This window comes from Fundulus heteroclitus, chromosome 18 (assembly GCF_011125445.2).
Source record: "Fundulus heteroclitus isolate FHET01 chromosome 18, MU-UCD_Fhet_4.1, whole genome shotgun sequence".
Classification (NCBI taxonomy): Eukaryota; Metazoa; Chordata; class Actinopteri; order Cyprinodontiformes; family Fundulidae; genus Fundulus; species Fundulus heteroclitus.
This window is the reverse complement of record NC_046378.1, coordinates 37,790,633-37,816,579: the sequence shown is the minus strand read 5'-3', so window position 1 is coordinate 37,816,579 and position 25,947 is coordinate 37,790,633. Positions and strand designations below refer to the sequence as shown.

Genomic DNA, 25,947 nt, shown 5'->3' with positions numbered 1-25,947 from the left:
GTGGGGGGGGGGGGGGGGCAGAGGGGATTGTTGCTATTTCTGCCAGTATGAAGAAACATTTAAAAAGGGTGGAGGACAAGAGTTAGGGGCTGTTCTCTCAGTACTGACAATGTAAAACACAGAGCTTTTCAAAAGTGTTCAATAGAAGTTTTGCCACAACCAAACATTTTAATGTGATTTATTGGGATTTTATGTAACGGAAAAGGAAAAGGATTCATGGTTTTCGACGTATTTTAAAAGTCACATTATAGATCCAGACTTTATGCTAAAAGCCAACCAGAATCAAATCATTGTAGAACCAGAGTTATGTCTCTGCCACATCCTAAAGAAAGGCCGACCCTGGAGAACTGGGTCGGCCTTTCTGGTACAGCTCTCCACTGGTTTAAATCCTACTTAAAGGACAGGGACTTTTTTGTATCAGTAGGTAACTTTACATCAGAGATGACAAAAATCACATGTGGGGTTCCCCAAGGGTCCATCCTGGGTCCCCTCCTATTCAATATCTACATGCTCCCTCTTGCTCAGATAATAAAAAATAACAACATCAGCTACCATAACTATGCAGACGACACACAGCTCTACATCACCATGTCACCAGGTGACTATGAACCAGTTCAGGCACTGAGTAAATGCCTAGAAGAAATCAATGCATGGATGTGCCAAAATTTTCTCCAATTGAATAAAAACAAAACTGAAGTAATAATATTTGGACCAATAGAGGAAAGATCAAAAGTTAGCACACAGCTTCAGTCGCTTCAGCTAAAAACCACCAATCAGGCCCGAAATCTGGGTGTAGTGATGGACTCAGACCTGAACCTTCAAAAGCATCTAAAGACAATTACAAGGTCAGCTTTCTATCACCTGAAGAACATTTCTAGGATTAAAGGACTAATGACTCAGAAGGATCTGGAAAAACTAATCCATGCGTTTATATTTAGTAGAATTGATTACTGCAACGGTGTTTTCACAGGACTTCCTAAAAAGTGGGTCAGACAGCTGCAGCTGATCCAGAACGCTGCTGCCCGCGTCCTCACTAAGACTAAGAATGTAGAGCACATAACCCCAGTTCTAAAGTCCTTACACTGGCTCCCTGTATCTCAGAGAATAGACTTTAAAATACTTCTGTTAGTCTATAAATCCTTAAATGGCTTAGCACCTAAATACATCACAGACTTGTTATCAGTGTATCAACCCTCCAGACCACTAAGGTCTTCTGACTCCAGCCTACTCTGCATACCTAGAACCAGAACTAAACATGGAGAAGCAGCATTTAGTTCCTATGCTCCGTTTATCTGGAACAAACTTCCAGAAACCTGTAAAAGTGCGGAAAGCCTGAGTTCTTTTAAATCAAGATTAAAAACACATCTGTTTAAAATTGCCTTTGACTGTTCTAGTTAAACAGTTTTACTGTTTTTAATGTTCTTTTTTGTTACTACATTCTATCCCTACTTGCTTTTATTCTATTTTCTATCTACATTTTATTATTTTGGTATATCTTAATCATGTAAAGCACTTTGTATTGTCTTGTACTGAATTGTGCTATATAAATAAATTTGCCTTGCCTTGCCCTTGCCTTGCCTAAAGCTAAAAGCACACCAGCATGCTCACAATCCAGGCCGATTGTTATTTGCAAGCCAAGCCAATAACGACCTTGATGACTCCTCGTTACAGAGGAGTGGACCAGTTTCAGTCCAATCTGCTGGCTTAATGGCTTTAACGACCGCCCATTACTAAGGGGTGGTCCTGTTTCGATTGAATTTACATGTTATCTAAGCCATTGCAAGGCCTTTGTTGGGCAATGGTATAAAGCTTGTTACTCCACATTACTCCAGACTTTTTTAATTGAGAAAGCTTCCGGGGGAGGAAGCGAAACGTCTTCAACTACGGAAAACAAGTCCAGTTGCTTTGTTTTTTACTTTTTTTTGGTATCTGCACCCATCTTCTCATCGGTTCACGCCTGGGCTTCCTGTCCCTGCAGAAGGAAACGATCCCCCCACAGCATGATGCTGCTGCCACCATGTTGCACCGTGCAGACGGGGATTTCAGGGTGTAGAGTTACCGTGTCAGCACACACAGCATTTTGCATACACAGAACCAGAACCAGACATGGAGAGGCAGCATTTAGTACCTATGCTCCACAAATCTGGAACAAACTACAAATCTGCAGAAACTCTGAGTTCCTTTAAATCAACATTAAAAACACATTTCTTTAGGATTACCTTTAACTAGTTAAACTGTTTTACTGAAAAATCACTAGTTCAACTTTTTAATGTTTTCTTTTGTTTCAATTTTTCTACATTTTATTCCAACTTGCTTTTATTCTGTTTTTATTTTCCTATGTTTTATTCACGTAAAGTACTTTACATTGTCTTTGTACAGAAATCTGATATACAGATAAATTAGCCTTGCCTTGCCTAGCTGCAAAGATGATTTTTTTCCTGTCAGCTGTTGATTTCTCCTTTATGGGTCAAATGAGACTTTCTTTTAACAATAGCTTTCTCTGGACATGTAGAGTGAATTATTAATAGTTGTCGACAGATTCTCCCACCGGAGCTGAGGATCTCTGCAGCTCTGACTGCATGTCTGCTTAAAGCTCTGCCAGCTTAGGTTGACAGCCTTTGTCTGTTAGTTTTACTGTTGTGCCACACTCTTTCCATCTTCTGATGATGAATCGAACGGAGCTCCATGAGAGGTTTAAAGTTTCTGTTATTAAAACCTCTTCCTGCTTTAAACTTCTCCATCACTTCATCTCTGACCTGCCTGCGGTGTTCCTTGTTCCTCAGATAGATAACTTTGCTCCATTTTACTTCCACTTCATTTTTCTGTGCGGCTTTTTCAATTCAATTCAATTCAATTTTATTTATATAGCGCCAATTCATGAAACATGTCATCTCAAGGCACTTTACAAAATCAAGTTCAATCATATTATACAGATTGGGTCAGATTATACAGATTGGTCAAAAATGTCCTATATAAGGAAACCAGTTGATGGCATCAAAGTCCCGACAAGCAGCATTCACTCCTGGGGAACTGTAGAGCCACAGGAAGAGTCATCTGCATTGTACATGGCTTTGCTGCAATCCCTCATACTGAGCAAGCATGAAGCGACAGTGGGAAGAAAAACTCCCCATTAACGGGAAGGAAAACCTCCGGCAGAACCGGGCTCAGTATGAACGGTCATCTGCCTCGACCGACTGGGGTTACAGAAGACAGAACAGAGACACAACAAGAGAGACAAAAAAGCACAGAAGCACACATTGATCTAGTAATCTGTTCTACATTAGATGGTAGTAGCAGGTGAGCCGACTTCTCTGGATGATGTCACAGTTAACAGAACGCCAGACCAGGTGTACCTTCTATGAAGATAAAAGAGAGAGAACAGAAAGTTAAAGCAGAAATGACAACACATAATTGCATAATTGAAGAACAGTAGAACTCTATAGAGTGAGAAAATTAGATCCTGATCCTTCAGCAGCCTAAGCCTATAGCAGTAAAATTATAAAGGTTGCTCAGATTAACATGAGCCACTCTAACTAGAAGCTTTGTCAGAAAGGAAAGTTTTAAGATTAGTCTTAAAAGTAGACGGGGTGTCTGCCTCACGGACCAAAAATTGGGAGTTGGTTCCACAGGAGAGGAGCCTGATAGCTAAAGGATCTGCCTCCCATTCTACTTTTAGAGACTCTAGGAACCACCAGCAGACCTGCAGTCTGAGAGCGAAGTGCTCTGTTAGGAACATACGGGGTAATCAGAGCTCTGATATATGATGGAGCTTGATTATTAAGGGCTTTATACGTTAGAAGAAGAATTTTAAATTCTATTCTTGATTTAACAGGAAGCCAATGAAGGGAAGCTAAAATTGGAGAAATATGACCCCTCTTGTTAATTTTCATCAGAACTCTTGCTGCAGCATTTTGGATCAGCTGAAGGCTTTGAACTGCATTTTGTGGACTTCCTAATAGTAAAGAATTACAATAGTCCAGCCTTGAAGTAACAAATGCATGGACTAGTTTTTCAGCATCACCCCCTGGACAGAATGTTTCTAATTTTGGTGATATTCTGGAGGTGAAAAAAGGAAACTCTGGAAACCTGTTTAATATGGGATTTAAATGACATGTCCTGGTCAAAAATAACACCACGATTTTTTACTTTATTTATTTGCTTGAAAAGCTTTGTGTTGTCCCAACAGATTCAGCTGAATTGTGGCTGTTGCACGACAACATGTGGAAAAGTTCAAGGGTCACGAATACTTGTGCCGTGTACTGTAAATGCTAGAAGACAATAAATAGTAAAAAGGTCTGGAACAAGTCTTGTAATCGTATCCTCCTCACACTCTGAGACCTCATCGTTCATTGGCCGGCGGCCCTGGAATGCCACTCGCGCCCCCCCCCCCCCCCCCCCCCCGACCTTCATCTGCTTCTTTCTCTGGTTGCTCATATATCTCCGCGCTCCTCCGTTCGTTCTTGTTTGTTTTAACTTTCTCAGGACCCCTTTCCGAGGCTCCTGCACCGCGCACCCGGCAGGCAGGCCTCCCGCGGCCCCCACGCTTTCTCTCTGAGCCGGCCAAATTTCCTCTGCCACTCTCCCCTCCCACACCGTCTCACCCACTCACTGTCTGTGTTTACCGAGGCCGAGACGTCAGCCTCGTCGCGTTTTCTCCCTCCAGCGCCGCTAGTACAACCGTCACAGGGTTACGAGCTGCAAGGCCCAGAAAGGGTGACGAGTGGAGGCCGCTCGCAACAAGAGAAAGTGAACTCGCGCTCTGAGGCGGGCGTTTGTGCGACAGGGATGGCGGTGAGTCACTCGGGGTGAAGCCACTTACTCCCCGCCATGGGATCCCACTCGTGAGTCACAGGATGAGGCTGGACTGGACTGCATCCTCTCTGTGACACACATGCGAGTCCTGTATGCATCGCCTGAACTTCTAACCCTAATAACGAAAATATAACAAAACCACAAGCCCCAAATCTGAGAGCTGTCTGGCGCAGAAGGCATGTCTGGATCCTGACGCCACAGACTGTTTGACAACAATATCTGAGGAGCCAAAAAAAAAAAAAAAATAGCTTTTTTAAAGCTGAATGTGTTTCTTTTTAAGGTTGCGTGATGTTTTTGGCAAACCAGTAATGAGAGGCTGGATGTGCGTCAGATGCCATGTGTGCGTGAATGAGGTGGTGCACCTGTGTCGTGTCCCCTTTCCCTTCCCGCTCTATTCGTGGGCTACAGGAGGCCATCATAGACATAATATAAGAGTAGACGCGTCGTTGGGCGGGTTCTGCCTATGCTGCGGTGCGTCAGAGCGTCCGCCATCTTAAATGTGGCAAATCTGCAGTTACTCAGTCACTTAAACAGTATCAGAGGGACTTTAATCTCTGAATATACTTTGTATTCGTAGTATTTTTTTTTTGTAATAATACAAGTTTATTTTTGTATCCCTTTAGCTTCATTCTCCTGAATTTATTCTCCTAAAGAATATTTAAAATAATCTAACCTGGCCCTATTATTAGAAATAATTCTGCAAACTGTGATTATTCTGGAAATGTTCCCTCTTAACTCTCATAATATGACGTTTTTCTCATAACATGATCACTTTTGTGTTTTTTGTTTTTTTTTTTTTTTTTACTTTATTGACCTAGGACTTTTTTTCTTATATAATTAATTTTACCTCTTTAATACTCCCCCAAAATATCTGTTCCTAAAGGTTCACATGTGACATATATATATATATATATATATATATATATATATATATATATATATATATATATATATATATATATATATATATATATATATATATATATATATATATATATATATATATATATGTATGTATGTATGTATGTATGTATGTATGTATGTATGATATTATATATAGATATATATATATATATATATATATATATATATATATATATATATATATAGATATATATATATATATATATATATATATATGTATATATATATAACACAGGCAGAGTGGTAACACAGGCTATATATGTTGCCACTCTGCAGCTTTAGTGTGTCCAGTTTTGCAACATGGTGCAGCCTTAGTTTATAGAAGGCAGATACAAGTAGTGAAATCAGCCAGAATACATTTCCATGCAGCACAGGAATGAGGCATCTTCTCTGATTCACGTTCACAATAACAGAAATCAACTTTTTTCTGCCACATACAATATGGCGGTGACGTTGACGTGCGAACCTGCGCCCTATGACGCGTCTACGTATATGATGTCTGTGGAGGCCATCGCTCACCGCAGGAAGTTTCCAGCCCAACATCTCACAGCGTTGGAGGCTCCTGGAAGATGAGCAAAGGGAAATGGAGTGTAAGGCTGTGACCCTGCGTGAATCAAAGGTTTTTATCAGCAGAAACTGGTCCTTCAAGTGCACAGTTGGAGAAAGTCAAAGTCATAATCCCAGACGAATTCCCTTTACATGAACCATTATATTAATTGGCCCATTATGATGCACACATAACACTCAGGTATTTAGGAAAGCATGTATCATCAACCTATTTTTTTCCTGATAGCCTCCCATGAATGTAGTTCCTTTTAAGTGGGTGACTAAAACACTAAACGGGTTGTTTCGTGGGTATTTCCAGAGCTTATTGGGCTATAAATACGCCTCAGTGTTTTACTCATAGTTGTGATATATACTGCCTCCTGGTGGTTAAAAATGGAGGACCTCAAATGAGAAGCAAATTCAGCAAATTGATACGCATACATACACTCATCCTATTTAATGTAGATAGTCAGGACTATGCGTTGACTTCCATTGACCTCCAATCATCTTCAAGCCTTTCTATGCACCAACCCTAACCTTTACCCGTTTATACCTAGCCCAGGTTGTCAGTCTATACATCAAAGTCCTCACTTTACATGTAAATTGAGCAAAACATTTTCTCACTTAGCTGCAAGTACAAGAACATACAAAATTGTACTTCTACCCATATTAGGACGTAGTATTTATTTTAGTACCTCCAATTATGGTCAAGCCCAAAACTCACCCTAACCCTAGCCCTTACCAATATACGCCTACCCTTATTTTAACCAAAAAATAATTCACACCATACCCTGAAACCCTGCCCCACTGGGACTGGTCTTTGGTTTCTATAAGAAACGTTGTTCTTTGGAAGGTGAGGGAATATAAAGGAAAAAGCCCTAAGAAGGCAACATAAGCAAGTACAGGCACACACAAACACACCACTAATAAAAAAAAATAACAAAGTAAAGGATGTAGAACCGCAAACAATACCTACGACAATCAACAACATCATATCGTCATCCTTGTGTTGAAGTTCCTCATTTATTTCCGCTACACACAATATGTCAATTCAAGACTTACATCACTTAAAATAACATATGAGGGCAAAGATTTCACCTGCTTCAATTATTTTGGAAACAGTGTTGTCACCAAACCCCTCACTTCATAAGGCACTATTATGAAATAAAAGCTGGTGTGTTGTTTCGACCACAATACTCACATTTTCATCAGGCGACAGCTCAGCGCCAACAAGCTCCTGGCTAATATTTTACTACTCTGTCTGATACAGTGTATGAAGTCCATTAAAGTTGTTGGTTTCCTGCCAACTCACCTGAGTTTTAAATCAGGTTGAGGCTTCAGGGAGGCCATTCCAGAACCTTGACGCCAGCCTTCCTTGTCTATTCCTCAGTCGGTTCTGGTGTGTGTTTTTGGTCACTGCCCTGGTGTAATGTCCAGTAGAGTCAAGAGTTTTACTACGACATCCACTTGGCATAATGGACTAATACCATGAGTAGCAAAGAAGCCCCTCAGCATTATTCCCCCACTACCATACCTTAGAGTTGGTATAGTGTTCTTAAGCTTTACTTTCATTTGTTCAAAGCCTTTAAGTGAGAATAAAGTTTATTTAGGGGGGCTATAAGTAAGATATTTACTGTAAAATCAACCTAAATCATTCCAATATGTCACCCAGGATTTTAGTAACATTACCTATAAATAATTCTTCTTCTCCATCAACAATGTCTTAGTCATGTTTTTCTCCTTTCTAACCTAGAGGTACGGTCCAGGACCACTTTGGTTCAGAGTGTAGCGTCGTGTTTGCTTCCTGCTTCCTGAACCAATCATATGAGAGTTCACAGGGTTCCCGAAACAGAGCGCAGTATTTGGTATTTAACTTTGGCAAAAGAGCAACAGCCTGCTAAGCAAAGCAGACCAGAAACAGAACAGAATACAACATCATAGACCTGTCCTGTTGAAGAAAACTTCAGTGGAGTTGTTATTTACAATACTATAATGATCACCTGCACTCCTGACTGTTACTATACAGTGGTAACAACTGTTTACATGCATCTTGCACTACTCACCTTGATTCAATATTGATTTGCACTGCCGACTGTTTATTCACAGTACCAATTGTTTACATATACATTTGCAATACTGTACTTTAACTGTGATATGCAATTACCTTCCACTGCACTTTAATTTAAATAGGTTCTGTCCAACTCTATTTATTCATTTTATAGTAATAGCCATCTGTACATATTCATAGTACATATTCACCTGTAAACTCTGTTATATTAACAACCATCTGTATATTATGCTATTGTACATTTCTGTAAAAACTCTATTTATAGTAATATCCACCTGTATATTATATACGGTACATATCCAGCTGTACATTTAGTTCACAATACTAGTTATCTATATATTATATTCATAGGACAAATCTATCAGTAAAATTCTGTTTAAAATAGTATACATCTCTATATTTATTCAGTAAAAACCCATGTCCTGTACTTATGGAACGATTGTTTTTCCTGCATTTGCTGCTATTGCACTTAGACTTAGACTTGGACTTAGACTTAGACAAATTTATTGTCATTTTGTATGCACAAAGTGCGCACAGAACGAAATTTCGTTTGCATACAGCTTGAAAGATCACAGTAAATTTCTGTAAATTTCAGGATAAAGATGCAGCAGCGGTTTATGTAAACAATTGAAATGTAAACAATGTAAAAATGTAATGTAATGTAAAAAAAAAAAATCACATTTAGACCTAAACTGCATTTCGTTGCCTTGTATCTGTACCTGTGTAATGACAATAAAGTTGAATCTAATCTAATCTAATCTAATCTACTCTAATCTAATATGATATGATATAATAATATAATATAATATAATATAATATAATATAATATAATATAATATAATATAATATAATATAATATAATATAATATAATTTCATCTATAGGAAAATGAATTTCTGAAAAACATCTCCGTCCAGTTGATGGCAGTAATACACAAAGTTTGTAAACTGCCAGAAAACGTTGTAGAAGAAGAAGAAGAAGAAGAATCTCCCTTTACGACATTTGCGACCACCCGGATTACGGCAGCGAGAAGAAGATGGCGGAGGCAACGAATGAAGCAGAGCTACTCAAGGAGAAGGCAAATAACTTCTTCAAAGGTAATTCAGAGAACCTGTCAAGTCTGCTTTTTAGCACAGCAGATTGCCGCGGGCCGTGACGTCACCAACGGCTATCTCTTTTCGGGCCTATTATCACGTAAATTCCCCACCAATCGCAGCCGGGTTGAAACATTACGCAAAAGCTCATGCTAACTTTAAACTCCATTCATTGGGACAGCGGATTAGCCGTTAGCCGCGTCGCTGTCAGCGTGCTCCGTGGAGCCTGCCGCAGCCGGACGTGGTGCCCGCGGCGTGCCGGCGACAGCGCCTGGCTTTCTACCGCGAGAGCCGGCGGCGGCTCGCCGCTTTAGCCGAGCCGAGGCAGAGATGATCGGTGCGGAGGCAAAAGATGCTAGAATCTTCTGCGTGTCCGCGGCGTGTTAGTAACGCGTGTTTGTTGCCGAGCCTTCACGACTTCCTTCCAACGCTGTCCACGTTGTCTCCTGCCGGTGATCTAAATGTTTCTGAGTTAAAATTAACGCTTTAAATAGGTTGACGTGGAAATAATAAACTGTAAATAATCAGAAAGAGAAGGTCTTGTAAATTGGGCGTCGGTTTTAGTGAGATATTTCTGATTTCCTGGTTGTCAGAGTTGTTGTTTTTTTTTACCTTTTAATTTACTTATAAAGTGCTTTTGAATAATAATAATAATAATTAAAAAAAAACACGCCACAGTCCCACGTTGCACACAGCGAACCTTTGTACAGCTGCTTTCTCCAGACAATCTGACTAGTTTATCAGATCATGTGATTTAAGCAGTAATTCTCCAGGCCTTCAGGAGTCCTTCTTAAACTCTTACTTTGAACTTTGGACTGAATATCATTATTGTTCCTGTATTCTCACCAATTTAAGATTTATTGTTGTTGTTTATGCTCATTTTCTAACCGCTTAAAATCTCTGTACGCTGTTACTTCACAGCTGTGTCACAAAGAAGGTTTGTTTTAGCATTTAATTAACAAATGACACAGCTATAAAAATGTAGAGAACTGATTCGTAAAATAAAGGTATTTTAAAAGCGTGCTGTGCCTTTAAATGTGTTTAATCTAATTGGTTTCACTTTGAAAGTAAATTAAAATAAAATAATAGGAATAATGCAATTAATGATTAATATTCGTACACCTCCTAAAAGCCATATCAACTTTACCCGATCCTGTTCAGGTTTGTTCTGTTAAAATTGTTTCTGTATTTATTTATAGTTATTTTATTTTTAATATATACACAAATATAGACTCTGAGAATGCTCTTAAGTGTGTTGAGCCATTTTAAAATATATCTATTGCCCAATTGCATGTATTTATGTGACTATAAGTGTTGCCAATAAAGTTATATGAAAGACATTACAATAATAAAAACCTTTTTTACGCTTTAAAAAGCATTAAATACTCTTCAATCTCACACTTCAGTCAAACAAACAGAAAAAATTTATTTAAGTCCTGATTTAAAGGACTCACCAGTTTCTACATGTCTCAAGTTTTCGGGGAGTTTTTTGTTGAGTTGAGGAGCCTAGGAACCAAATGCTGGTTCTTTTGTTATGTGATCCTGGGAATGCTGAGTCAGCCGGTCTCTGACGATCCGACGGCGTCTAAACGGGTTCCTGAGATGCTTTCCTGAGAGAGGCCGATTTCCAACATAAAAATCAAACACGTTCACTTTCAGAACTAAATATTTGCTCTTGTCGTTTAGCTTGGTGATGATTTGTTTCTTTCTTTTTCCAGAAAAAGACTACGAAAATGCTATCAAGTACTACACAGAGGCCCTGGAGCTCAATCCATCCAATGCCATCTACTACAGCAACCGCAGCTTGGCGTACCTGCGCACAGAGTGCTACGGCTATGCGCTGGCAGATGCTACGAAGGCCCTGGAGGTGGACAAGAACTACATAAAAGGCTACTACCGCCGTGCCACCTCCAACATGGCGCTGGGCAAATTTAAAGCTGCGCTCAAGGACTATGAAACGGTGAGAAATCACGTTTGACTGTTAGTAACCGCCTGCTTTCAGCTATATGGCTGCTGTCAGGGCCAAGAACATTTAGGTTACCTCTGTAAAACTATTGGACATTTATATTTTTTAGTTTTTTTCTACATAACGTTTTTCTTTGGGGGGTTTTTAACCCGATATTGTTTTTTTTTCTTCCACCATTTACATGAAAGGGACACAATGATAACCAATGTTACTCAATTTAAACAAAAAGAAACTCTATTATCAAAACAAGGAAAACATTAACAATGGATAGCAAACACTGTAGAACATTTAAATATATAACGATAAGTACAGCCTAAACACTTTAACATGAAGTGCACACATTTGTTCACTTTATGGAGCAGCATGAGGCCTTTATGAGCCTTTTTTAAACAGCAATATAACAAAACTTGAATTAAATTGGGCCACTCAGGATTAGATTTTTCAGCCATTTCTTTAAGAAGAACATGAATTGAGTTTAGTTTGATCTGTTGCTACATCTGCTGTTTGATTTGTATATTATACAGTTTTTTTATTTTCTACACACAATAAAGTGACTTTGTTTTATTTTCCCAAGTATTATGAAGACGACACACTATAGGCCTAAATCAAACTGTCAAACGTGTCCTTAAAGGACGCGTTTATCCCGTTGGATCCCGCACTCCTGGGTCCCTCATGCTCCCCCATCAGAACAGAAATAGGCTTGTAGCTCTGCTTCACCAGTAGGAGGCACTCACGATTAGGGCTGAACAATTAATCGCATTTTCAATATAATCGCGATTTAAAAAAAAACGCAATTTCCAAGTTGCAGAGTCTGCAATTTTTGGCTCTGTAACAATTATGGAATTAGACACGTCCTTTAGGTGTTGGTAAAATGTTTAAAGTGGTTTTGCCTCCACATGGAAGGGAAGACAGCTGCAGCAGTGAGATAATCTAATTTTATTACTTGTTTTAGAGTTTATATAATCATACATAGCATTAAGTACAGGTCAATCAGTTTAATACATAGACTTGCTTGTTGGTTGGACTTTATGTTCAACAAGGATTGATGTCCAAATCAACTAAAAGCTGTTCTCTTTAGTAATATTCTGATTAATAGAAACATTAAAAGTTCTTGTTTTGAATAGTCCTTGTTTACAAACATCTTTATTTAGAGGCCATTTTTGTTGCTTGTGGTTAATGCAGAGAAAAGTCAAAATTGCAATTTTGGTTGAAATATATTGTAGGCAGAACGCAATAATTTCTGCTCTGAGTTTAGATGCTGTGGGTCTTTTAGCAACTAATCTGCACAGCGAGGAAACAAAATGATTTGTTGTTTGTATATGTTTAAAAAGACATGATAAATTAAAGTGGAAAAAAATTGCAATAAATCGCAATATTAAGAAAAAAAATCGCAATTAGATTAATTTCCAAAATCGTTCAGCCCTACTTACGATCACCTCAGGAGGTCCGACTGAATGTTTGATTTTCATCCAACCGCCCGATTCCTGATGTGGAGGTGGTGGTAAGAGGCTGATCGGCCATTGTTACCCGCTGGATGCTACAGGACGCACGATGAAGCTGAAACTCGGCCCGATCCAAAAAATTCTCACATGACTGAAGAATTGTCCCGAAAAGGGCAAAAAAGATCGTACAGTGTACGCCCGGCTTTAGGTAGTTCGGCTGGTGTAAACAAAACGGTCACGCAGGAAGGCCAGGCAGCAGAGGAGCTTTTGGAGGACGAAACAGGATATTTCAGCACACGGATAACCTTAAAAAATGAAAACTATGGCTGGTTGTTAATTTATGAGGGACAGTAACAGAAAGGACCGCATGAACTTCTGTTCTCGGCAGCGCCATTTCTCCAGCTGGAGCTGCAGCTGGCCTAAGAGCAGCGTGGGGCGGGGGTGTTCGTTCAACGTGAGCCTGGCGGTATATTAATATTAATTCTGCATCACTGAAGGGTTTTCAAACAACCGACCCGTTTACTGTCACACCAGAGTGTCACCATTACACGTAGATCCAGACGGCACCGCTCCTAAACCTTTACGCCTTTAGGCCAAAGGGGAGCCGGACCTGTTGGCGTCCTCTACGTCAGGGTGGTCGGTCCAGAAGCATCAACGCAGCAGTCAGTCACGTTGTTTCTCGTCTGTTTCTCTGGAGCGGGTCTGTATACTGCAAAAAGAGAACTAAAAATAAGTAAAATTTTCTTGAAATTAATGTATTTGCCCTTGATTTGAGCAGGTAAATAAAATTATTTGCCAATGGAATGAGTATTTTTACCCCTAAAATAGGATAATTAGAAATACTGCACTTGAAATAAGGTGATGGAGATGAATTGTTCCTGTTTTAAGTGCAAAAATCTTATTCTATTGGCAAATAGTCCTATTTATCTACTCAAATCAAGGAAAAATACTTTAATTTAAAGAAAAAAAAATCTCATTTATAGGTCTATTTTTGCAGTGTATCTTTTTTAGGTCTTTTAGCCTTCTTCATGCTGCATTTAAGGCTCCAGTGCAGGAATTTCTTGATCCAGCCGGTCTGGCAGAAACCAGGCCTGCCTGTCGCTGGTGAAATTGAACTCGACTAAGTAAAATTATATAATTAATCACAAGGAATGTGTGATTTAACCGGGGAGCAGTGACGGGGACAGGTTGGTTGTGCTGCCTTTTTTTTTTTTCTTCATGCATGAAATCTAACTCAAGTCCAAGAGGAGAAAACGCCGAAGCGAGGCAACGGTTTTTCTTTCTTCTCATCTGCGACCCAAACCAAGTTAATGATGGAAAAATCTAAGCGTGTGTTTTATGGAATTCCCCCCCTTTTGACGGCAGGTAGTGAGGGTCCGACCGAACGACAAGGACGCCAGAATGAAGTACCAGGAATGTAACAAGATCGTGAAACAGAAAGCCTTCGAGAGAGCCATCGCCAGCGACGACAAGAAGAAATCTGTGGTGGACTCTCTGGACATAGAGAGCATGAGTAGGTTTTTCTGGTTCTTCTGCACTAAAGCCCGCGGCTCGTCAGTCGTCGTAAAAAAAGAAAAGTGGGATAAAGACGTGCTTCTTGTTGCAGCCATCGAGGATGACTACGTCGGGCCCAAACTGGAGGACGGGAAGGTGACGCTGCAGTTCATGAAAGACATGATGGATTGGTTCAAAGACCAGAAGAAGCTGCACAGAAAATGTGCTTACCAGGTAATCACACTCGCTCGTAGACGCCAGGGTGGAAAGCTTGATTTCAGTTTGGTTTCTGCATTTTATTCCAACATGCTTTTATTCTGTTTTAATCGTGTGAAGCACTTTGCATTGTCTTTGTACTGAAATGTGCTATAAAAGTCAATTTGCCTTGGCTTGGCGGATAGCAGATGGTCACATCTGGGTTTCACCTTTCTTCTGCTCCTTTTACAGATCTTAGTACAAGTCAAGGATGTTCTCTCAAAACTACCGAGTCTGGTTGAAATCACAATAAAAGAGGTAAGGTTAGGCGTCGATACACGTTTAATAATCTGTCGTGTGGCGTCTCCGTTAACGTTTGTTTTTTTTTCCTGACGCAGACAGAAAAAATAACAATTTGTGGGGACACCCACGGGCAGTACTACGACCTCCTCAACATCTTCGAGCTGAACGGTTTACCCTCAGAGACCAACCCTTATGTATCCTTCTCTGGCCCCCCAGACGGACCGTATTTCAGAATAGGATCAGAATCAGAAATACTTTAATAATCCCAGAGGGAAATTACAGTTCCGGTACAACCATACATCACAAAGATTTTGGGGAAACCATGGATTGAGGCGTTGCTGCCGAGGACCCCGCCTGACGCGGTTACCATAGGCCTTTAACTCTGTGGAAAGATAGGAGCCACATTTGGGGAGGGAGAGGAAAAAAATACATATTTTTATGTATTTTTTTATCCTATTCCAGGATACAGATGGATTTCCTCTCTGAGTCGTTTAGTTTTCCTGCTTTGTTCTCTTCTGGTCTGAAAACTTAACCACGGCCTCCAGCTCTTCAATGGCGACTTTGTGGATCGAGGCTCTTTCTCCGTTGAGGTCATTCTCACCCTGTTTGGCTTCAAGCTGCTTTACCCCGACCACTTCCACTTGCTCAGAGGTGAGGGACTACACGAAGCACTGAAGCTGAAACTCGTTTGATTCGGTGTTTGTGTTAAATGACTGATTTCTGTGTTGTACGGAAGAGGATTAGGGCCACTCAAAAAAAAAAAAAAAAAAAGTTACTCAATTCAGATTTTTTTTTCCCCCCTCAGAATTCTGACTTTTTTTCTCAGAATTCTGAGAAAAAAAGTCAGAATCCTGTCTTTAATCTCAGAATTCTGAGAAAAAAAATCTGAATTCTGAGAAAAAAGTCAGAATTCTGAGAAAAAAAATCTGAATTCTGAGAAAAAAGTCAGAATTCTGAGAAAAAAAAATCTGAATTCTGAGAAAAAAGTCAGAATTCTGTCTTTAATCTCAGAATTCTGAAAAAAATCCAAATTCTGAGAAAAAAGTCAGAATTCTGTCTTTAATCTCAGAATTCTGAGAAAAAAGTCAGAATTCTGAGAAAAAAGTTAGAATCCTGTCTTTAATCTCAGAATTCTGAGGAAAAAAATCTGAATTCTGAGAAAAAAGTCAGAATTCTGTTTTTAATCTCAGAATTCTGAGAAAAAAGTCAGAATCCTGTCTTTAATCTCAGAATTCTGAGAAAAAAGTCAGAATCCTGTCTTTAATCTCAGAATTCTGAGAAAAGTCAGAATCCTGTCTTTAATCTCAGAATTCTGAGGAAAAAAGTCAGAATTGAGTAGACTTTTTTTTTTTTTTTTTTTTTGAGTGGCCCTAATCCTCTTCCGTAGTGTTGGGACGTTTTTTTTATTTGGATTTTTTTTACGGTGCAAAAAACTTAAACGGGCCCCTGTCCCTGTAGGTAACCACGAGACGGACAACATGAACCAGATGTACGGCTTTGAAGGCGAGGTCAAGGCCAAGTACACGGCCCAGATGTTCCAGCTGTTCAGCGAGGTCTTCCAGTGGCTTCCTCTCGCTCAGTGTATCAACAGCAAAGTACTGGTAGGTTGTAGCTGTAGACAATGCGACGCATTTTATCCATCTATAAAACAGGTCAATGGGATTTAATGACTGGTTCTCATGTTTTGATGCAGCGTGTCTGACATCTAAAGTGTTTTTTTTTTGTCTTCAGCTTGTTCCTCATTGTCCTAATAAGAAAACGTTGCTGTAATCAAAGTTTACTGGATAAATGACTCAAATCAAAATTAGCTCTTAGTCGTTTTCCGCTGTTTTTTTTATTCTTTAATTGTTGCCTGGGGGGTGAAACCTGAATATTCCTGATATTGGCTCGTTTGATGCCAAGTTGATTACCAAAGGCCACAGTGAGCACAGCAAATGTGTTAATTGTCTTTCTTTGGTGCAAACACAGTGAAAATCTGTTAGAGCTGCTGGGGTTAGTTCATGGTCGTCACTGCTGGCAAACTACTGCCCCCTTCTGACCACACTGGGCAGCCTGGTGTGGAAAACTCCACATTCCATAGTGGAAACAAGCAAAACGTGGGATTCTCTCTCTGGTTTATGGTACAGAAGCAAAATGTTTGTCTCCAGGTCAGAATAGTGTGAAGGAGGCTGCTGGCTCTGTAAATCATGACGTAAACATGTGCACTACATCAATTGGCGGATAGTTTTATTAAAGGACAAAGCTGAAATGTTTTTGGCCGAATAATAAAAATGTTTATTATCGCTTACACTCGCCTTGGTGTATTATAAAGCTTGTGTCATTTACCGGGGTGACAGTGGGTTAAACGATAAGTCTTGCAGTCGGATGGTCATGGGTTCATTAGCTACGTTTACGTGGATAAAAGTAATCAGAATAAAGGGCCGATCGGGATAAAAATGCATTGTGTAAACAAACCGATCAAAATATCGATTGATAATCTGATTAACGTGCATAATAAGCGCTTGTTAGGATTCCGAACGCCCGTAAACGTGACGTATTTCTGCGTTGTTGACTGGCAGAAATACATCAGGAGGCAAAACTCTCGGAGCTCCCGATAAAGCTTTCTATTGGAAACATTAAAAAAGGTCAAATTATTATTTATTCAGTAACGAACTGTAATTAGAACATGATGCAAGTCCAGCCTGGGCGCTCGCAAGACAAACTATCTCGTATAAAACTGCTTTGTTTTCTATTTTTAGTTGTTTGGCAAAGACAGAAGTTCTTCCTCTGTGTTTTATTTTTTTTATTTTTATTTTTTTTTAGAGAGGAATTTGATAATTGCATGTGTGGTTCTATTCTGAATAAATCCAGGTGCATATAACCACACATCATGATCGGATTGTTTATGTGCCCATATAAACGGTACAATCCGATAATTTTTTTGGTTTTTAATTTGAATACATTTCAATCTGATCCTTAAACTTTGTGCTGTGAACATAGCTGCGGTGAGCAGGGACTCAAACCGTAGTTCACACCGTTATTTACATTGATGTCAACTCACAAAAAAAATGTATTTGACCATTTTATTTCTAAACTTTTACAAGCATCAGGCATTTAAATCAAAAACAGCATTCTTCTAATTTTAAAATAGCTCACCTGTTATTACTATAGTCTCATGCCTGAATATGAAAAATAAAGGTGTGTCTTAAAAATTACGATATGAATAATTTGTTTTTTATTTTTGCATCGATGTAATTGAATAATTATTCACTGAATCAATATATCGATGTGGACTGATGTATTAGTATACACCTAATATTTGCTATTTACTGATAATACTACATTTCTAATCTATTTTTGGTATTACTGCTGTTATAAGTGCTCTTCTATGTCACAAAACGTTATCCCAGTAATTTTAATATTTAAGAGTTCATTCAGAATTTTAAAAATACTTAATTTTAGAGAAAAGTTGGCATAAACTGCTATTAAAGCCAAAAACATAATTATTGTAATATGTGATGGCAGAAAATGTTGCCTGATGGTGTCAGGAGTGTTTAGTTTTCTGATAATATCTAAAAAGCCCTGATAAGTGATGATGTTGTTCAAAGTGAAACTGGTCCTGATGAGGTTCTGTGTCCCAGGTCATGCATGGAGGACTTTTCAGTGAAGATGGCGTCACCCTGGAGGACCTGAGGAAGATCGACAGGAACAGACAGCCTCCAGACTCAGGTTGGGTCCGACTCCACGTCTCCCCTGATAATAAAGCCTCTAAAATGAAGCGAGTGTCAGAAAATCATCACCAGGGTCACATCTGCTCTCTGTTCTCCAGGTCCGATGTGTGACCTTCTGTGGTCCGATCCGCAGCCTCAGGTGAGTTTGGGTCCACAGCGTGAAAGATAATAATAGATAATTCTTCTATCATCTGTGGACGGGTGATAAGAATTTGGGTTTATAAGATAAGATAGACTTTATTGATCTCACAGTGGAGAAATTCACATGTCACATCGGCTCAATAATCAAAAGAAGGTGCCAAAAGGAGGAAAAGGTGCATGAGGTTTATACAGTGTGTCCACATATATACAGTGTATCACGGGGAAAAAATAAGATTTACGATGATATATTACATTTAAGGTTCTATATATAGATATATCGATATCTATCTTAGAATATATCTAGATATATATAGATATATATATAATATTAATATATCTATAATATAGATAATGATATGAATATATATATTATATATATATATATATTATCTATATATATCTATATATTATATATATATATAATATATATAGATATAGATATTAAGATATAGATATGATATATCGATATAGATATATGATAGAGATATATATTATATATTAGATATAGATCTATATAATATATATATATTATGAATAATATATATTATCTATATCTTATATAATATATATATATATATATATATAATATATATATATATATATATATATATATATAGATTGACTACTTGTCGACTTAAAGTGGTACCAAGTAAAGAACAATCCTGACAACAATAAATTAGTGAGGTCTGAAAACACCCAAAACTGCCAGTGCTATCAGGATGGTTTATTTTGCTATTTTTCTCCACTGTTTAGAGCAGGGATGTCCAAACCTTTTGTCCTGCGAACCAAAATTGTCAAGTCAAAAGTATTCAAGGGCTGAAAAAACCTAAATAAAAATAAATAACTAAATAAATGTAACTACCCCAAACATTTATTGGGATTTTTTATTACCTGGTCCACAAAATATGATCATGCAATATTTTTATTAAACAATACGTCATATATTTTCTGCTTTTCTAGGAAAGGGATGCATAAATCATTGTAGGTCCAAAACTTTAAACTTTTATTTTTTATTTTATTTTTATTTTTTTGCATCAAAGTCTACTTTTGAGTTAATGTCACTATTCGATGGATTTGCTATAAAATTAAATAGAATGCAAACGGTGTGGTAATTAAATTAGATGAATACTTTTTGTTTGTACCAAACATTTTAAATTGCAAGACGATTTAAAATTGTCTGTGATTTAAAAAAAAAAAAAAACAATAGATTTAAATAAAATGCTGCTGGAATTACAGTTGTGGGCCACATAAAATCAGTCCAGGGGCCGCAAATGGCCCTGGGGCCCCACTTCGGACACCCTTGGTTTAAAGCGTCAATAAATTAAAAAATATAATTAAATGCTGTTACTGTATGCAGTTTAATAAGTATCACACTTCTTTGTGTGATTTTGTTTAAAGTGTTATTAAAATGTTTTTTTTAAGGACAGTATTTGTGATTGCGGAGCTATAATTGCCTTAAAAGATGACAAGAAGCTGTTAATCGTCTTTTATCGTCACTTTTATCTTTATGACAACAGTACCGTGGTATATGGTGCTAATATTTCGTGTGGCCTACACTCCCTCTGTCTGGTGCAGAACGGCCGGTCGGTCAGCAAGCGAGGAGTGAGCTGTCAGTTTGGTCCCGACGTGACGCAGCGCTTCCTGGAGCAGAACAAGCTGGACTACATCGTGCGAAGTCATGAAGTCAAAGCTCAGGGCTACGAGGTCACGCACTCGGAGAAATGCATCACCGTGTTCTCTGCGCCCAACTACTGGTACGTACGTCGTGTTGCCGCTCACGTTTTTTTTTTAAGGAACGGTTTAGACGCGTTGCTCTCCTGTAGACGAGGCTGCAAAGCTCAGTTGTTGTTGTCTGCTTCCCCACAGCGATCAGATGGGAAACAAAGGAGCGTACATCCACCTCAGGGGATCAGATCTCAAACCAGAGTTTCACCAGTTCACTGCTGTGGTCAGTATATTCTTTTACGCTAAAGCAACCGTTGTCAATCACATTTTTAGAAAACTCTTGAGGCAAGGCAAGGCAAATTTATGTAGCACAATTCAGTACAGAGACAATGCAAAGTGCTTTACATGATTAAAATATAGGAAAATAAAACAGAATAAAAGCAAGTAGGAATAAAATGTAGAAACAAAATAGAACATTAAAAACAGTTGGATTAAAAAAAAAGTTGAACTAATGATGTTTCAGTAAAACAGTTTAACTAGAACAATCAAAGTTATTCCTAAACAAATGTGTTTTTAATCTTGATTTAAAGGAACTCAGGCTTTCAGCACATTTACAGTTTTCTGGGAGTTTGTTCCAGATCAGTGGAGCATAGGAACTAAATGCTGCTTCTCCGGTTCTGGTTCTGGTTCTGGTTCTGCAGAGCAGGCTGGAGCCAGAAGACCTGAGTGGTCTGGAGGGTTGATGCCCTGATAACAAGTCTGTGATGAATTTAGGTGCTAATTCAGGGATTTATAGACTAACAGAAGGATTTTAAAGTCTATTCTCTGAGATCCAGGGAGCCAGTATAAGGAGTTTAGAACCGGGGTCCATGTGCTCTACGTTCTTAGTCTTAGTGAGGACGCTTTCTTAGTCCTAAAGCTCGTCTTTTCTGGGCCGTCGCATGGCGCAGTAGTAGCACGGGCATAGTGTGTCAGAGGCTACAGTCCTCGGCGCAGCTTTCCCGGGTTTGATTCCCGACCATCCGCTGGTTGTCTTCAGCCTGCTCTCTCTGCTCTGCTAATAAATAAATCCACCGATGTCACAAAAATCCAACAGAAAAATGCATCGCCATTTTGATTTGGGTTCTATTTGGCTAAAAGAAGTCTGGTAAATCTCCTAAAATAGTTAATAGAGTTAACTAAACATTGGTGGGAAAGATTTCATGTACTTCAACATTTATTTAAATGTTTGACCAGGTGTGGATTAGAGGAAATCCTCTCGGATTTAAAAGTGGTTGTAATCGTGTTGTGTTATGGTTCCACTCTTATAAAAGAACTGCTCTAACAAGTCATTAAAGCCCAAAATTAATGCTGTTCATCAAAATTTATAAATGTGAATACTAGTGTTGCGCTGATGCCATTTTTTGGCCACGATACCGATACCATCTGTTTGAAATTGATGTGTGTGTGTCAGGGTTTCCGCGGATGCTTGAAATCCTTGAAAGTTTGTGAATCTGAAAAAAATTAATTCAAGGCCCTTGAAAGTTCTTGAAAACAGCCAAAAAAACACCTTATCCTGGAAAGTCCTTGAATTGTTTTGTGGGGTTGAAAGTTCACACGGATGACGACTGGTGTCATTATTTTACTACCACACAACCTTTTAAAATTATGTTGATTCCACAGACTTTTAATTTGCAAAAGTACATTCGCTCTTCTTCGTTAGTTGCTAGGCTACGGTTTAGGCCTACGTGCGTTCAATAGGTTACATTCACGCAGTGTTGCCAACTCAGCGACTTTGTCGCTATATTTAGTGACTTTTCAGAGTCAAAGTCAAAAACTAGCTTAATCAAAGATGAAAGTAAGTGAAACAAATTGATATAATTCTGAAAATCTCAATGTTGCACTTTTTTCCATAAAATTCCATGAAACGGTAGGCTAATGTACATCTTATATGTAATGTAGTATGGCATAGCCATGTACTGTGGATATAAATGTATGCTATGAATATGATCAATATCAATGTAGGCTATAAATTAAGTCCACTTTCTTGCATTGCTTCTGACCCAACAACTTCTATGCCGTTTAGTCTTTTATTGAATTTGCATTGTATTAAAATATGATAACCTATTCAGCGGTCACAGTAGGTAAATGCCGCCATGTGTGGTCCTTGAATTTGAGGAAATTGGTCCTTGAAAGTCCTTGAAAGGTCCTTGAATTTGATGTTCACCAAGGTGTGGGAACCCTGGTGTGTATATATGAAGAACTGCATACTACTTAGGGTAGTAGAACTTTTTATTGCCTACCTGGAATGGGTGACAATAGTTGAATAAACTTTTGGCTCTCAAAGTCCAAAATAGTGCAACATTCATGAAATTATAACATGTATAATAGTAGTGCAACAGTAAGACAGTAAAATTACATTAATAATTGAATAATCTCTTTTAAACCCTGAGTTTTGGCTCTCAAATGGCAAAATAGTGCAACTTTCATGAACTTATATAACATGTATAATACTAGTCGGGAGAGAGAAGGCTGCGTTCAAGTGACATACAAACATCAAAATGGTATCGGTGCCTATTTGTTGGAACTCCTTCTTTCAGTTTGCCTTCACCTAACAGCTTTATAGTGAGGTTTATGTAATTTACCGTTTCCCCTCTCATCCAGAAAGCTCGTTTTTAATCAGTTTTATCACTTCTAACTCTTCAAAAGCTCCTGATATTAACGTTTCTCATGCTCTCCCTCCACAGCCTCATCCGAATGTCAAGCCGATGGCGTACGCCAACACGCTAATGCAGTTGGGGATGATGTAGACGACCTGCAGGCGCTCCCAGACCGCCCGCTGCTCGGACCCGTTTCCCCCCGCTTCACGCTTAGCCTAAACGATCCCTCTCCCATGCAAACTCCAGCTAAGTCGTTGGTTCTGATGGGGAAGAGAACGCTTAGACAAGCCCAGTCCAGACTTCGTTTTATTCCTTCACCATATCTTTTGAAACTGGAAAGTCCACGTCTCCGTTGTCCATTTGCCTGCTCATGTTGTGCCATTACTGCGTCAAACCAACCATGAGGACTTCAGATCCATCTCCACTTGAGCTGCTTTTGGTTTTTAAACGTTTCGATTCGCTCAGCAGATGGCTTGATTTAGCGGGTTTGTACCAAAGATATGTAACGAGAACGATTGTTCGGTTTTAGCAAAGACGGCGTTGTGGCTCTGGGAGTGTTGGCGTTGTGCGCCGTTGGCCCGCGTTCACAGTTTGGCCCGTTTTTTTAAGGTGTCAGTGTTCCTCAAACCAACTCAACAGTATGTCAGTTCAACTTTATCTCAACGATACAAACAGCGGACTTTTTCTGCTCCGAAACAAGGCTCTCTGGGTACCCTCGTAGCGGTGCTGTTCGCCATTAGTGATGTCTTTTGCTGGTAGCATTTATTTTGCACTGCTGCGACGCTTCCTGTCGGCGGAGGTGCTGTCCATGCTCCATGTCTTCATCGTTCATCATCATCGTCGTCGTCGTCGCCATCGTCGTGCCGCTAACCTGGCAGCTCCTGCACAGTCCGCTCTTCTGGCTAGCTAGCAAACACCGACGGCACTCTGGTTCTTCGACACGCATTCAGGCTCGTCGTCCCATGTGTGAAGTTCTACATTACACAAACGATCAGAATTACGATCCTGTCGTGAAACGCACAGTTATATTGTCAAATGGCCCTGAACTTTTTAGATAAATAAATACACTTAAGTGTATGTATATATACTGTATCATTTAAAGATTCTGTGTAATGTTTGGAGAAAATTATTGAATAAAAAAAAAAAAAAAAAAAAAAGAAGCCGGTCCAGTGATTTTTAGAGACAAGTCGGTATCTTTATTTATTGACTGCACTGGTTTACCATGTTTGAAATGTTTCTAGTTTTAGCTCCCTATAGCCATGTTGTTCAAGAAATGTCATTATATGCTTTACAAAGGGACTTTTCTCCTGGTGTCATTTTTATTCTGTTGACGACAGCGCCTCAAAGTCTGGGTCTGGGTGGGTCTTAGATTCACCACCAGCTTAGGATGAAACGTTTAAGAAGTGGGTTTTAGGTAATATGTGTTCAGAAAAACAATCTCCTGCACACTTTCTGTGACGGCTGATTTAACATAATGATGCTTAGATATTTGTCTTTCATCAGATACAGGGTCTAAAAAAATATTGGTATAGACAGAAGGCCGCTTTGGCCGTCAAGTGTTGCACAGGATCCACTTTAAGTTAAAAAAAATTGAATGAGCTTTTAAATTAACAAATCAATCTTTAGACAGACATAACGCAAGGTCTTATGACCACTGGGTGGGGGAGTAAATAAAGCAGAATATGCACTTTTCCTGGTCTGGTTGGTTCATTATAATGAAAAACGTGACTAGGGCTAATTATAATATACTTTTCAGTCTTTTTTTTTAGAAAATTTAGAAAATTATGGCGAAAAGGACATAGTTCCCAACCCAATGACAAGATAAATAATCTTAAATGTATTATTGGTACTTTTATTCTCATTCTATTGTGGAAATTAAATTATTCTATGAAAACCTGCTGCTAAAACTTGCATAGGTTATATCTATGTTTAAAAACCCTGTTGAATATTGGTTTGTAATCATTTTTAGCCAAAGTTATTAAGAGATACTTGTAGCAGACCCTTGGCCTTTAGAAAGAAACGGCGATTAACTGGTTTCAGGATCCCTGGACACCAGGGATTCTACAGTCTGAAAATATAGAATTTAATTCAGCCGTCTTCTATTTCTGGATAGATATTTGTTTAATATTTAATAATCAGGAAAATATAAAACAATTTTAAGAAAAATAAAAGGCTTTTTAAGATGGATTTATGTTTAATGTCATATCTTAATTAATTTGTAGCACTGTAAAAGACATTTATTTTAGTTACTGACAAATGCATCAGATAAAAGCAGCTATATTATTTCATTTATTTTTTTTTAAAGGGCAGTTTCAACTTGCAAACTTGAGGTAAAATCATCTGACAGCAAATACCACTGACTACATTTATTTTATATCCTTCAAATACTGTCTCAAAGGACCAGATTCTTGGTAACTGGCAATTCTACATGTTACAGGTCATTTTGATACAGGAAGTAAAAAATTGATAAAAAATTACATTTATTTAGAAATGTCACTATTTTCTGCAGTTCATTTCGCAAATACATTTTATAACCTTGTATTAAAAATGCATTAAAAGTGAAATGCATGTTATTTCTCCTACCATTGGAGTTCAAGGACCAGCTTTTGGACACTAACGATGACCTTAAGCGTGATGTCACTTGTCGTCGTGTGACTGGTGATTGCCTTAGACTTGGTATGTCAGGGCAACGGGGAACTATATCTATCGATCGATTGAAAAATAACTGTCTAGCACAGCTTCTTGCATGTGCTGGCACTCCGTAACTCCAGGGTACTTAATTTGGCAACGTGAGTCAAGCTTAGTTTGTGAAATATAGCGATAACAAATTAATCGTCTGATTCCAGCATACTCCTAGAACCAGAACTAAACACAGAGAAGCAGCATTTAGTTCCTATGCTCCACTGGTCTGGAACAAACTTCCAGAAAACTGGAAAAGTGCAGAAAGCC

The 25,947-nt window shown here is 38.7% G+C and overlaps 1 protein-coding gene across 1 annotated transcript; it reads left to right on the top strand.

Annotated features, from left to right (window-relative positions):
* Positions 1–4,827: 4,827 nt before the first annotated feature.
* ppp5c (protein phosphatase 5, catalytic subunit) lies at positions 4,828–24,297 on the top strand. The gene is made up of 14 exons (XM_012872481.3): positions 4,828–4,841; positions 9,304–9,446; positions 11,162–11,403; positions 14,217–14,364; positions 14,458–14,579; positions 14,793–14,858; positions 14,939–15,037; positions 15,389–15,494; positions 16,302–16,444; positions 18,464–18,551; positions 18,652–18,692; positions 20,270–20,448; positions 20,561–20,642; positions 23,086–24,297. The coding sequence occupies exons 1-14, from the start codon at positions 4,828–4,830 to the stop codon at positions 23,146–23,148; spliced, it is 1,536 nt and encodes a 511-aa protein (XP_012727935.2). The 3' UTR covers positions 23,149–24,297.
* Positions 24,298–25,947: the final 1,650 nt, after the last annotated feature.